General features: G+C 37.6%; 1 protein-coding gene across 1 annotated transcript in view; it reads right to left on the bottom strand.

Annotated features, from left to right (window-relative positions):
- The window catches only part of LOC110504559 (unconventional myosin-XVI), a 225,468-nt gene that overhangs the window by 123,893 nt on the left and 86,624 nt on the right, over positions 1-14,951 (bottom strand). Inside the window, exons 10-12 of the mRNA XM_036975024.2 lie at positions 14,206-14,350; positions 13,934-14,044; positions 1,156-1,221 (exon numbers count right to left, since the gene is read on the bottom strand). Coding sequence (XP_036830919.2) covers positions 1,156-1,221; positions 13,934-14,044; positions 14,206-14,350 — 322 coding nt within the window. The remainder of the gene's footprint in view (positions 1-1,155; positions 1,222-13,933; positions 14,045-14,205; positions 14,351-14,951) is intronic.

Here is a 14,951-nt window from a genome sequence, read left to right as displayed (position 1 = left end):
TTAGGTTGGAGTCATTAAAACTTGTTTTTCAACCACTCCACAAATTTCTTGTTAACAAACTATAGTTTTGGTAAATTGGTTAGGACATCTACTTTGTGCAAGACACAAGTCATTTTCACAAAAATTGTTTACAGACAGATTATTTCACTTATAATTCACTGTATCACAATTCCAGTTGGTCAGAAGTTTACATACACTAAGTTGACTGTGCCTTTAAACAGCTTGGAAAATTCCAGAAAATGATGTCATGGCTTTACAAGCTTCTGATAGGCTAATTGACATCATTTGAGTCAATTGGAGGTGTACCTGTGGATGTATTTCAAGGCCTACCTTCAAACTCAGTGCCTCTTTACTTGACATCATGGGAAATCAAAAGAAATCAGCCAAGACCTCAGTAAAATAATTCTGGTTCATCCTTGGGAGCAATTTCCAAACGCCTGAAGGTACCACGTTCATCTGTACAAACAATAGTACGCAAGTATAAACACCATGGGACCACGCAGCCGTCATACCGCTCAGGAAGGAGACGCGTTCTGTCTACTAGAGATGAACGTACTTTGGTGCAAAAAGTACAAATCAATCCCAGAACAACAGCAAATTACCTTGTGAAGATGCTGGAGGAAACAGGTACAAAAGTATCTATATCCACAGTAAAACGAGTCCTATATCGACATAACCTGAAAGGCAGCTCAGCAAGGAAGAAGCCACTGCTCCAAAACTGCCATAAAAAAGACAGACTACGGTTTGCAACTGCACATGGGGACAAAGATGGTACTTTTTGGAGAAATGTCCTCAGGTCTGATGAAACAAAAATAGAACTGTTAGGCCATAATGACCTTCGTTATGTTTGGAGGAAAAGGGGGATGTTTGCAAGCCGAAGAACACCATCCCAACCGTGAAGCATGGGTGTGGCAGCATCATGTTGTGGGGGTGCTTTTCTGCTGTGATTGGGGGTCCCGTAGGGCAGCGCACCATTGGCCCGGTGTCGTCCGGGTTTGGCCCGGGGTAGGCCGTCATTGTATATAAGAATTTGTTCTTAACTGACTTGCTTAGTTCTAAAAAGGTTGCATTTAAAAAATATTTGTACAAAGAAAATGGTGAGTACAGATGTTTTGTGGCCCCCACCCCTGCTGTAGTGTGTAGTGAGATACTCACCAGTGTAGAGTAGATGGGGAGGTCTTTGTTCGGATTGACCAGGAGGAGAATGTGTCCGATGTAGGTCTGAAAAAAACAGGCCTTATTTTACATCACCTGTAGAAATGTAAAGTGAGAGAGAGCTTCTATTCCATGGACAAATCAATAAATACACAATGGAATATTGTAACATCAGTGGCCGGGTATACAGTCCCCAGAGTTTGGTTTAAGGCATCACTGTGTGCTCTTGAACTGAGGCATGTCTGGTCAAACTACCAGCCACTGGGGTTAACACAGAAGTCCACCTAGACCATGTAATAGGCCTAATGTCTCTAATCAAGTAGCACAAAGCCCCATCTCTCATGGAGCCTGAAGGTCATGTTAGGACTAAGAACTAAATCCCAACCCCAAACACACTGAGAGTTGGAGAGGCTTGCAGGCCCTCAGCACTACTGCTATGTTAGCCAATTGAGCTAACTGATGATAGCATCTCATCAGTCAGAGAGAGAGGACCAGGGGTAATGTACGCTAACTGCTCAAACCATTCATCCAACTATAACATCAATGCTGAGTTTATGGTGTTGTTATAAAGACAATGTTGTATAGGCTTCATGATGGTGTCAAAGGGAACCGTGTCTCACAGCCAAGGGAGGTGATAGGTAGGCACAGGAGGGATCCATATAGGTGAACAATTCTATATCTACGGGTGCACTTCATCTGAAGAGCTGAAACCAACTAACTGAAATACTGTGCCTTCTGTGTAAGAAAGCCTGCCAAAAACAGGTGATTGCAATATACTATCCCCGTAAACAGGAGGTGTCAAGAAGATAGCCTGTTATCCCACATTTTTTATCGCATTACCATATTATTCTTGGCACAAAATGACTCAATACATGAATATGTGCCTTCCAAATCACAAGAGGTAGACTAAATATCAAGAATAGAAAACTGGAAAATAAACATGACAATAAATACGTCAATAAACATTACAATAAATACATCAATAAATACATCAATAAACATGACAATAAATACATCAATAAATACATCAATAAATACATCAATAAACATGACATGGAATACATCAATAAACACAACAATAAATATGTCAATAAACATGACAATAAATACATCAATAAATACATCAATAAATACATCAATAAACACGACAATAAATACGTCAATAAACATGACAATAAATACATCAATAAATACATCAATAAATACATCAATAAACACGACAATAAATACGTCAATAAACATGACAATAAATACATCAATAAATACATCAATAAACATGACATGGAATACATCAATAAACACAACAATAAATACGTCAATAAACATGACAATAAATACATCAATAAATACATCAATAAATACATCAATAAACACGACAATAAATGTGTCAATAAACATAACAATGAATACCTCAATAAATATGACAACAAATCCGTCAATATACATGACAATAAATACGTCAATAAACATGACATTAAATACATAAACAAACACGACAATAAATACGTCAATAAACAGGGCAATAAATACAACAATGAGCATGACAATAAATACATCAATAAATACATCAATAAACATTACAATAAACACATCAATAAATACATCAATAAACATGACAATAAATACATAAATAAATACATCAATAAATACATCAATAAATAGATCAATAAATACATCAATAAACATGACAATAAATACATCAATAAATACGTCAATAAACTTTACAATAAACACTTCAGTAAATACGTCAATAAACACGTCAATAAACACAACAATAAATATATCAATAAATACATCAATAAACATGACAATAAATACATCAATAAACATGACAATAAATATGTCAATAAACATGACAATAAACATGTCAATAAACACAACAATAAATACATCAATAAATACATCAATAAACATGACAATAAATACATCAATAAACATGACAATAAACATTACAATAAACACTTCAGTAAATACATCAATAAACACGTCAATAAACACAACAATAAATATATCAATAAATACATCAATAAACATGACAATAAATACATCAATAAACATGACAATAAATACATCAATAAATACGTCAATAAACAATACAATAAACACTTCAGTAAATACGTCAATAAACACGTCAATAAACACAACAATAAATATATCAATAAATACATCAATAAACATGACAATAAATACATCAATAAACATGACAATAAATATGTCAATAAACATGACAATAAACATGTCAATAAACACAACAATAAATACATCAATAAATACATCAATAAACATTACAATAAATACATCAATAAACACGTCAATAAACATGACAATAAATACATCAATAAATACATCAATAAATACGTCAATAAACACAACAATAAATACATCAATAAATACATCAATAAACATTACAATAAATACTTCAATAAACACGTCAATAAACATGACAATAAATACGTCAATAAATACGTCAATAAACATGACAATAAATATGTCAATAAACATGACAATAAATACGTCAATAAATACGTCAATAAACATGACAATAAATATGTCAATAAACATGACAATAACTACATCAATAAATACGTCAATAAACATAACAATAAATACATCAATAAACACGTCAATAAATACATCAATAAACATGACAATAAATACATCAATAAACATGACAATAAATACATCAATAAACACAACAATAAATACATCAATAAATACGTCAATAAACATGACAATAAATATGTCAATAAACATGACAATAAATATGTCAATTAACATGACAATAACTACGTCAATAATCATGACAATAAATTCGTCAATAAATACGTCAATAAACATGACAATAAATATGTCAATTAACATGACAATAACTACGTCAATAATCATGACAATAAATGCGTCAATAAATACGTCAATAAACATGACAATAAATATGTCAATTAACATGACAATAACTACGTCAATAATCATGACAATAAATGCGTCAATAAATATGTCAATAAACATAACAATAAATACGTCAATAATCATGACAATAAATGCGTCAATAAATACGTCAATAAACATGACAATAACTACATCAATAAATACATCAATAAACATGACAATAAATATGTCAATAAACACAACAATAAATACATCAATAAATAAGTCAATAAACATGACAATAAATACATCAATAAATACGTCAATAAACATGACAATAAATACATCAATAAATACGTCAATAAATACGTCAATAAATACATCAATAAACATTACAATAAATACATCAATAAAAACATAAATAAAAAAACAATAAATACGTCAATAAATATGACAAAAAATACAACAATAAATACATCAATAAAAAAAAACAATAAACACAAAAATAAATATGTAAAAAACACATCAATAAAAACATCAATAAATAAAGCAATAAATACATCAACAAACATGGCAATAAATGTGTCAATAAACATAACAATGAATACCTCAATAAATATGACAACAAATCCGTCAATATACATGACAATAAATACGTCAATAAACATGACATTAAATACATAAACAAACACGACAATAAATACGTCAATAAACAGGGCAATAAATACAACAATGAGCATGACAATAAATACATCAATAAATACATCAATAAACACGACAATAAATACGTCAATAAACATGACAATAAATACATCAATAAATACATCAATAAACATGACATGGAATACATCAATAAACACAACAATAAATACGTCAATAAACATGACAATAAATACATCAATAAATACATCAATAAATACATCAATAAACACGACAATAAATACGTCAATAAACATGACAATAAATACATCAATAAATACATCAATAAATACATCAATAAACATGACAATAAATACATCAATAAATACATCAATAAATACATCAATAAATACATCAATAAACATGACAATAAATACATCAATAAATACATCAATAAACATGACAAAAAATACATCAATAAATACATCAATAAATACATCAATAAACACAACAATAAATACGTCAATAAACATGACAATAAATACATCAATAAATACATCAATAAATACATCAATAAACACAACAATAAATACGTCAATAAACATGACAATAAATACATCAATAAATACATCAATAAATACATCAATAAACATGACAATAAATACATCAATAAATACATCAATAAATACGTCAATAAACATGACAATAAATACATCAATAAATGCATCAATAAATACATCAATAAACATGACAATAAATACATCAATAAATACATCAATAAATACATCAATAAATACATCAATAAACATGACAATAAATACATCAATAAATACATCAATAAATACATCAATAAATACATCAATAAACATGACAATAAATACATCAATAAATACATCAATAAACATGACAATAAATACATAAATAAATACATCAATAAATACATCAATAAATAGATCAATAAATACATCAATAAACATGACAATAAATACATCAATAAATACGTCAATAAACTTTACAATAAACACTTCAGTAAATACGTCAATAAACACGTCAATAAACACAACAATAAATATATCAATAAATACATCAATAAACATGACAATAAATACATCAATAAACATGACAATAAATATGTCAATAAACATGACAATAAACATGTCAATAAACACAACAATAAATACATCAATAAATACATCAATAAACATGACAATAAATACATCAATAAACATGACAATAAACATTACAATAAACACTTCAGTAAATACGTCAATAAACACGTCAATAAACACAACAATAAATATATCAATAAATACATCAATAAACATGACAATAAATACATCAATAAACATGACAATAAATACATCAATAAATACGTCAATAAACAATACAATAAACACTTCAGTAAATACGTCAATAAACACGTCAATAAACACAACAATAAATATATCAATAAATACATCAATAAACATGACAATAAATACATCAATAAACATGACAATAAATATGTCAATAAACATGACAATAAACATGTCAATAAACACAACAATAAATACATCAATAAATACATCAATAAACATTACAATAAATACATCAATAAACACGTCAATAAACATGACAATAAATACATCAATAAATACATCAATAAATACGTCAATAAACACAACAATAAATACATCAATAAATACATCAATAAACATTACAATAAATACTTCAATAAACACGTCAATAAACATGACAATAAATACGTCAATAAATACGTCAATAAACATGACAATAAATATGTCAATAAACATGACAATAAATACGTCAATAAATACGTCAATAAACATGACAATAAATATGTCAATAAACATGACAATAACTACATCAATAAATACGTCAATAAACATAACAATAAATACATCAATAAATACGTCAATAAATACATCAATAAACATGACAATAAATACATCAATAAACATGACAATAAATACATCAATAAACACAACAATAAATACATCAATAAATACGTCAATAAACATGACAATAAATATGTCAATAAACATGACAATAAATATGTCAATTAACATGACAATAACTACGTCAATAATCATGACAATAAATTCGTCAATAAATACGTCAATAAACATGACAATAAATATGTCAATTAACATGACAATAACTACGTCAATAATCATGACAATAAATGCGTCAATAAATACGTCAATAAACATGACAATAAATATGTCAATTAACATGACAATAACTACGTCAATAATCATGACAATAAATGCGTCAATAAATATGTCAATAAACATAACAATAAATACGTCAATAATCATGACAATAAATGCGTCAATAAATACGTCAATAAACATGACAATAACTACATCAATAAATACATCAATAAACATGACAATAAATATGTCAATAAACACAACAATAAATACATCAATAAATAAGTCAATAAACATGACAATAAATACATCAATAAATACGTCAATAAACATGACAATAAATACATCAATAAATACGTCAATAAATACGTCAATAAATACATCAATAAACATTACAATAAATACATCAATAAAAACATAAATAAAAAAACAATAAATACGTCAATAAATATGACAAAAAATACAACAATAAATACATCAATAAAAAAAAACAATAAACACAAAAATAAATATGTAAAAAACACATCAATAAAAACATCAATAAATAAAGCAATAAATACATCAACAAACATGGCAATAAATGTGTCAATAAACATAACAATGAATACCTCAATAAATATGACAACAAATCCGTCAATATACATGACAATAAATACGTCAATAAACATGACATTAAATACATAAACAAACACGACAATAAATACGTCAATAAACAGGGCAATAAATACAACAATGAGCATGACAATAAATACATCAATAAATACATCAATAAACATTACAATAAACACATCAATAAATACATCAATAAACATGACAATAAATACATCATTAAAAGTGGCAATAAATACATCAATAAACATGACATTAAATACATAAACAAACACGACAATAAATACGTCAATAAACAGGGCAATAAATACAACAATGAGCATGACAATAAATACATCAATAAATACATCAATAAACATTACAATAAACACATCATTAAAAGTGCCAATAAATACATCAATAAACATGACAATAAATACATCCATAAACACATCAATAAACACATCAACAAATACGCCAATAAATACGTCAATAAACATAACAATAAACACATCAATAAACATGAAAATAAATACGTCAATAAAAACGACAATAAATACATAAATAAATACACTAATAAATACATAAATAAACTAAAATAAACATGACAATAAATACGTCAATAAACACAACAATAAATACGACAGTAAACACAACAATGAATTTGTCAATAAACACGCCAATAAACACGTCTATAAACACTTCAATAAACACTATTATAAGAACTATTTTTAAAGTAATCCCCACCGTTGCAGTTGAATGGACATGCTCATTCCCAAATATGCACTCCTGGGAGCGTGGGCGCTTTGGCAACCTCTGCCGACCCCCTCAAGAACAGGAAAGTGTGATACAGGTAAGAAACCTGCTGGTGAAACCAAGTACATGCTATTTTACAAATCATGTAATAATGTAACTGATGATTTGTGCATAAGTACGTTAGATGGTTCCCTCATTGATCGTGTCCCTGCCTATAAATATCTTGGGATCTGAATTGACGAAAATATATCTTTTAAAAAGCATGTTGACGAGTTAGTCAATAAATGAAGAATTAAGTTGGGCTTCTTCTATAGGGATAGATCCCTTCATTAAATAGCAGAAAACAGATAATTAATTCCTGTTATAGATTATGGTGATATTATATACATGAATGCAGCTACCAGTGTTTTGAAGCCCTTGGACACAATGTATCACAGCACACTTTGTTTGATAACATCTGACAGTTTTGACACCACTGCATCCTTCATCATAAAGTTGGTTGGACCTCGCTAAAACCACGTAGGTCACTTCATTATTCTGTTTTTCTTTATAAAGCCTTAGTCAATAAACTACAAATTTACTTAACATCATTGTTGAAATACAGAAACTCAGATTACAACACTAGATCACAGGGTTGGTTAATGCTGGAGACTCCACGTGTATCCACAGAGTTGGTTAATGCTGGAGACCACGTGTATCCACAGAGTTGGTTAATGATGGAGACTCCACGTGTATCCACAGAGTTGGTTAATGATGGAGACTCCACGTGTATCCACAGAGTTGGTTAATGCTGGAGACTCCACGCGTATCCACAGAGTTGGTTAATGACGGAGACTCCACGTGTATCCACAGAGTTGGTTAATGCTGGAGACTCCACGTGTATCCACAGAGTTGGTTAATGACGGAGACTCCACGTGTATCCACAGAGTTGGTTAATGCTGGAGACTCCACCTGTATCCACAGAGTTGGGTAAATCTGCCTTTTCCTACCAAGGGCCCTATCATGTGGAATAATCTCCAAATAACGTTTCAGTTGGATGTGTTGTTGTCTCTGGGTCAGTTTAGGAGAAAGACTTTTATATTGATTCATGTGTTTGTTTTGTTTGATTATTAACAGGTTAAATAATATTAGCTGTTTATTTAATTTGGTGTTTTAAATTGTGTATAATTTTTTTTTCTGTATTGTGACAGTTTGTAGCCTATGTGTGGTCCAAATACTAACCTTACCACAAAGCCCCTTTCATAAATGGGAAAGCAAAATCTGCATGGAGGTAGACAGGTATTCTTATTTCATTTCTATGGTTCTTCTTTCTTCCTGCTGTAGACCCTCAGGCTGTCTAGATACTGCTGCCAAAACGCCGTCCTCTGACAAAGATATACAGTAAACACTAACCCTTACAGCTACTACTGTACAGCTGCTAGGTGCTAGCCCTACTTCCCACAAAAATACCTGAGCTGGCTGAATGCTAACTGCTAACCCTATGTTCTCTAGGAGGCCCTGCTGGGGCTGGATAGGATATGGTATCACTAAGATGCTAAAATGCTGCCCTGCCTGTCCTCAGGCCTGGCCTGAAAATTAATGAGCTACAAAGTCCCCTCAGACGTTGATCGAATGTTAGTTTAGCATTTTCACTCCTAATGGTTTAGGTGAGGATGGACAAGGATAGATGATTCTAGATCAGTGCCCAAGGGGAACTTCAAAGATCGGGTTACTTTTTTCTCTCTCAATCTACCCACTCTTCTCTGTCCTCTCTCAATCTACCCCCTCTTCTCTGTCTTCTCTCAATCTACCCACTCTTCTCTGTCCTCTCTCAATCTACCCACTCTTCTCTGTCCTCTCTCAATCTACCCACTCTTCTCTGTCCTCTCTCAATCTACCCACTCTTCTCTGTCCTCTCTCAATCTACCCACTCTTCTCTGTCCTCTCTCAATCTACACACTCTTCTCTGTCCTCTCTCAATCTACCCCCTCTTCTCTGTCCTCTCTCAATCTACCCCTCTTCTCTGTCCTCTCTCAATCTACCCACTCTTCTCTGTCCTCTCTCAATCTACCCACTCTTCTCTGTCCTCTCTCAATCTACCTACTCTTCTCTGTCCTCTCTCAATCTACCCACTCTTCTCGGTCCTCTCTCAATCTACCCACTCTTCTCTGTCCTCTCTTAATCTACCCACTCTTCTCTGTCCTCTCTCAATCTACCCACTCTTCTCTGTCCTCTCTCAATCTACCCACTCTTCTCTGTCCTCTCTTAATCTACCCACTCTTCTCTGTCCTCTCTCAATCTACCCACTCTTCTTTGTCCTCTCTCAATCTCCCCCCTCTTTTCTGTTCTCTCTCAATCTTTCCTCTCTTTTCTGTCCTCTTTCAATCTACTCCCTCCTCTCCATGTCCAACAAGCCAGTCTCTCCCCCATCTGTGGCTCAGTAAAAACCAAGTTATCGGAGCCTTTTCACACACTTATGAGAATAGCCAGGGTGTTCCATTCCATTGGTCTGGCTTTAGTCATTCTACAGTACCATCCTCCATGTGGAGCTATGGACCAGGCAACAGTGAAATGTGGTTACAATCAGTGGTGTAAAGTACTTAAGTACAAATACTTTGAAGTACTACTTAAGCCGTTTTTGGGGGTATCTGTACTTTACTTAACTATTTATATTTTGAACAACTTTTACTTTTATTTCAATAACGTACTTTTTAATCCACACATATTCCCTGACACCCAAAAGTACTCGTTACATTTTGAATGCTTAGCAGAACAGGAAAATGGTCCAATTCACACAATTGTCAAGAGAATATCTCTGGTCATCTAATGCCTCTGATCTGGAGGATTCACTAAACACAAATGATTTGTTTGTAAATTATGTGTTGGAGTGTGCCCCTGGCTATCTGTAAATAAAAAAAACTAGAAAATGGTGCCACCTGGTTTGCTTAATAAGGCATTTAAAATGATTTATACTTTTACTTTTGATACTTACATACACTTTATACCAAATACCTTTAGACTTTTACTCAAGTAGAATTTTACTGGGTGACTTTTACTTTTCATTGAGTCATTTTCTATGAAGGCATCTTTACTTATACTTAAGTCTGACATCTAGGTACTTTTTCCACCACTGGTTAGAATGTCCACTGGTTAGTATGTCTCTCATATTTTCTCATAATTGCAGTCATGGATTTTGTCCATCGAACCAAAGCGTCATTGATTCTCCATTATGGGATATTTATCCTTTGTGTGAGTGTCGCGTGTCCGTGTGTATCTGTGCGTATATCTGTGTAGTACATTTAGGCTGGCTCTTAGTAGTTCTATTCATCCCCCATCCCTGGGTCTTGTCCCTGGCAACAGCAGACAATGAGTCTCCTGGGACACCTTCCAGACACCAGACCCTGGCCAGAGCTCACACACTCCACTCACACATCAGCCACTAGCCCACAATACAGGACAGAGAGGGGTGGGGGACTGACTCAAAGAGGGTACCAACCCTATAACCACCACTAGCAGCCACCAGTGCCTGGCCGGGCAACAGAGACAGATAAACAGGACAACCACCCATGTACCAGTCACGTGCAATAACACAGGTCCAGTAACTGGTCTGCAGGGCTGGAGGAGTGGAAGATTGTAAGAGTGGACGAGTGGAGAGGAGGAGGGGTGGAGGAGTGGAAAGGTGGAGGAGAGGAAAGGTGGAGTGGTCGAAAGGTGGACGGGTGGAGGGGTAGAGGGGTAGAGGGGTGGAGAGTGGAGAGGTGGAGGGGTGGAGGAGTGGAGAGGTGGAGGAGAGGAGAGGTGGAGGGGTGGAGAGGTGGAGGAGTGGAGATGAGGAGAGGTGGAGGAGTGGAGAGGTGGAGGAGTGGAGAGGTGGAAGGGTTGAGAGGAAGAGGAGGGGTGGAGGAGTGGAGAGGTGGAGGAGTGGAGAGGTGGAGGAGTGGAGAGGTGGAGGGGTGGAGAGGTGGAGGAGTGGAGAGGAGGAGGGGTGGAAGAGTGGAGAGGTGGAGGAGTGGAGAGGTGGAGGGGTGGAGAGGAGGAGGGGTGGACAGGAGTGGAGAGGTGGAGGAGTGGAGAGGTGGAGGAGAGGAGAGGTGGAGTGGAGGAAAGTTGGATGGGTGAAGGGGTAGAGGGGTGGAGAGTGGAGAGGTGGAGGGGTGGAGGGGTTGAGGAGTGGAGGTGTGGAGGGGTGGAGGAGTGGAGAGGTGGAGGGGTGGAGAGGTGGAGGAGTAGAGAGGAGGAGGGGTAGAGGGGTGGAGAGTGGAGTGGTGGAGGGGTGGAGAAGTGGAGGAGTTGAGGAGTGGTGTGGAGGGGTGGAGGAGTGGAGAGGAGGAGGGGTGGAGGAGTGGAGAGGTGGAGGAGTGGAGAGGTGGAGGAGTGGAGAGGTGGAGGAGAGGAGAGGTGGAGTGGTGGAAAGTTGGACGGGTGGAGGGGTGGAGGGGTTGAGGGGTTGAGGAGTGGAGGTGTGGAGGGGTGGAGGAGTGGAGAGGTGGAGGGGTGGAGAGGTGGAGGAGTGGAGAGGAGGAGGGGTAGAGGGGTGGAGAGTGGAGAGGTGGAGGGGTGGAGGAGTGGAGGGGTTGAGGAGTGGAGAGGTGGAGGAGAGGAAAGGTGGAGGGGTGGAGAGGTGGAGGAGTGGAGAGGAGGAGGGATGGAGGAGTGGAGAGGTGGAGGAGTGGAGAGGTGGAGGGGTGGAGGGGTTGATGAGTGGAGGTGTGGAGAGGTGGAGAGGTGGAGGAGTGGAGAGGAGGAGGGGTGGAGGAGTGGAGAGGTGGAGGAGTGGAGAGGTGGAGGAGAGGAGAGGTGGAGTGGTGGAAAGTTGGACGGGTGGAGGGGTAGAGGGGTGGAGAGTGGAGAGGTGGAGGGGTGGAGGGGTTGAGGAGTGGAGGTGTGGAGGGGTGGAGGAGTGGAGAGGTGGAGGGGTGGAGAGGTGGAGAGGTGGAGGAGTGGAGAGGAGGAGGGGCAGAGGGGTGGAGAGTGGAGAGGTGGAGGGGTGGAGGAGTGGATGGGTTGAGGAGTGGAGAGGTGGAGGAGAGGAAAGGTGGAGGGGTGGAGAGGTGGTTGAGTGGAGAGGAGGAGGGGTGGAGGAGTGGAGGAGTGGAGAGGTGGAGGGGTGGAGAGGTGGAGGAGTGGAGAGGTGGAGGAGTGGAGAGGTGGAGTGGTGGAAAGTTGGACGGGTGGAGGGGTAGAGGGGTGGAGAGTGGAGAGGTGGAGGGGTGGAGGAGTGGAGGGGTTGAGGAGTGGAGAGGAGGAGGGGTAGAGTGGTGGAGGAGTGGAGAGGAGGAGAGGTGGAGGAGTGGAGAGGTGGAGGAGTGGAGAGGTGGAGGGGTGGAGGAGTGGAGAGGAGGAGGGGTGGAGGAGTGGAGAGGTGGAGAGGTGGAGGAGAGGAGAGGTGGAGTGATGGAAAGTTGGACGGGTGGAGGGGTAGAGGGGTGGAGAGTGGAGAGGTGGAGGGGTGGAGGGGTTGAGGAGTGGAGGTGTGGAGGGGTGGAGGAGTGGAGAGGTGGAGGGGTGGAGAGGTGGAGAGGTGGAGGAGTGGAGAGGAGGAGGGGTAGAGGGGTGGAGATTGGAGAGGTTGAGGAGTGGAGGTGTGGAGGGGTGGAGGAGTGGAGAGGTGGAGAGGTGGAGGGGTGAAGGGTGCTGGTTTCCCTCCTCAACTCTGGATCTGGGGACAGTCAGGGGAAAGACTGCCCAGTGTGCAAGCTGGCATCTCACGATCAATGGATCACTCCAATGGTATGTAAGTGTGTCCATGTGTGTGTCCGTGTGTGTGTGTTTGCGTGTGTGTGTGTTCTACCTACATATATCTGGTCGTTGCCAAAGCGTTTCTGCATCTCGTAGAGCAGGCTGCTGTCTGTGAGCTCACTGAGAGACGCCAGGTCATCATTAGGCGCCGGAGGCATCAGCTTCACCTGCAACACCACACCACACAGGTTACCATAGCAACCACACATGGACTTGGTTTCCCATACAGTAAGTGTAAACTTTTCTGCAATAGAGATGTGAAGTGTATAGCAGAGGTGAACATATTGAGTGTACACTTCGTTGTAGTGCAGATGTTGAGTGTACTTGCCTGCTCCAGTTTGCAGGGTCCTGTGGGTGCATCTAGACCGTTGTCCTGTGAAGTATATCTGCTCAGCCCCCCTCCCAACTCCCTGAACATGGCACACTTCTCCAACAGACTGTCCCTCTTAGAGAGGGGCATGGACAGGGGGGTCCTACAAGGTTGGGCAGGAGGTACAATTATTACTAAGGGAATCATTTGCTTTTGAATACTGATACCGAAACATCTTTAACTATATTGTATGGCCTTAGGCACTGCATTGCAGTTGCTAGCTGTGCCACTAGAGATCCTGGTTCGAGTCCAGGCTCTGTCGCAGACGGCCATGACGGGGAGACCATGGGGCGGCGCACAATTGGCCCAGCTTCGTCCGGGTTAAGGGAGGGCTTGGCCAGACAGGGATGTTCTTGTCCCATTGCACTCTAGCAACTCCTGTGACCGGCCGGGCGCATGCACGCTGACACGGTCACCAGGTGTACGGCGTTTCCTCCGACACATTGGTGCGGCTGGCTTACGGGTTAGGTGGGCATAGTGTCAAGAAGCATTGCGGCTTGGTTGGGTTGTGTTTCGGAGGATGCACGGCTCTCGACCTTCGCCTCTCCCAAGTCCGTACAGGAGTTGCAGCAATGAGACAAGACTATAACTACCAATTGGATACCATGAAATTGGGGAGAAAAAGGGGTAAAAAGTAGAAGAAAAATAATACTATAATGTGTGCATAATATAGATAAGTAAGGTAATTTGATAGTCTGATGAAT

The sequence above is a fragment of the Oncorhynchus mykiss genome, chromosome 3 (genome assembly GCF_057628025.1).
Source record: "Oncorhynchus mykiss isolate SJ-2025 chromosome 3, ASM5762802v1, whole genome shotgun sequence".
Taxonomy (NCBI): Eukaryota; Metazoa; Chordata; class Actinopteri; order Salmoniformes; family Salmonidae; genus Oncorhynchus; species Oncorhynchus mykiss.
This window is presented reverse-complemented; position numbering and strand designations above follow the sequence as displayed.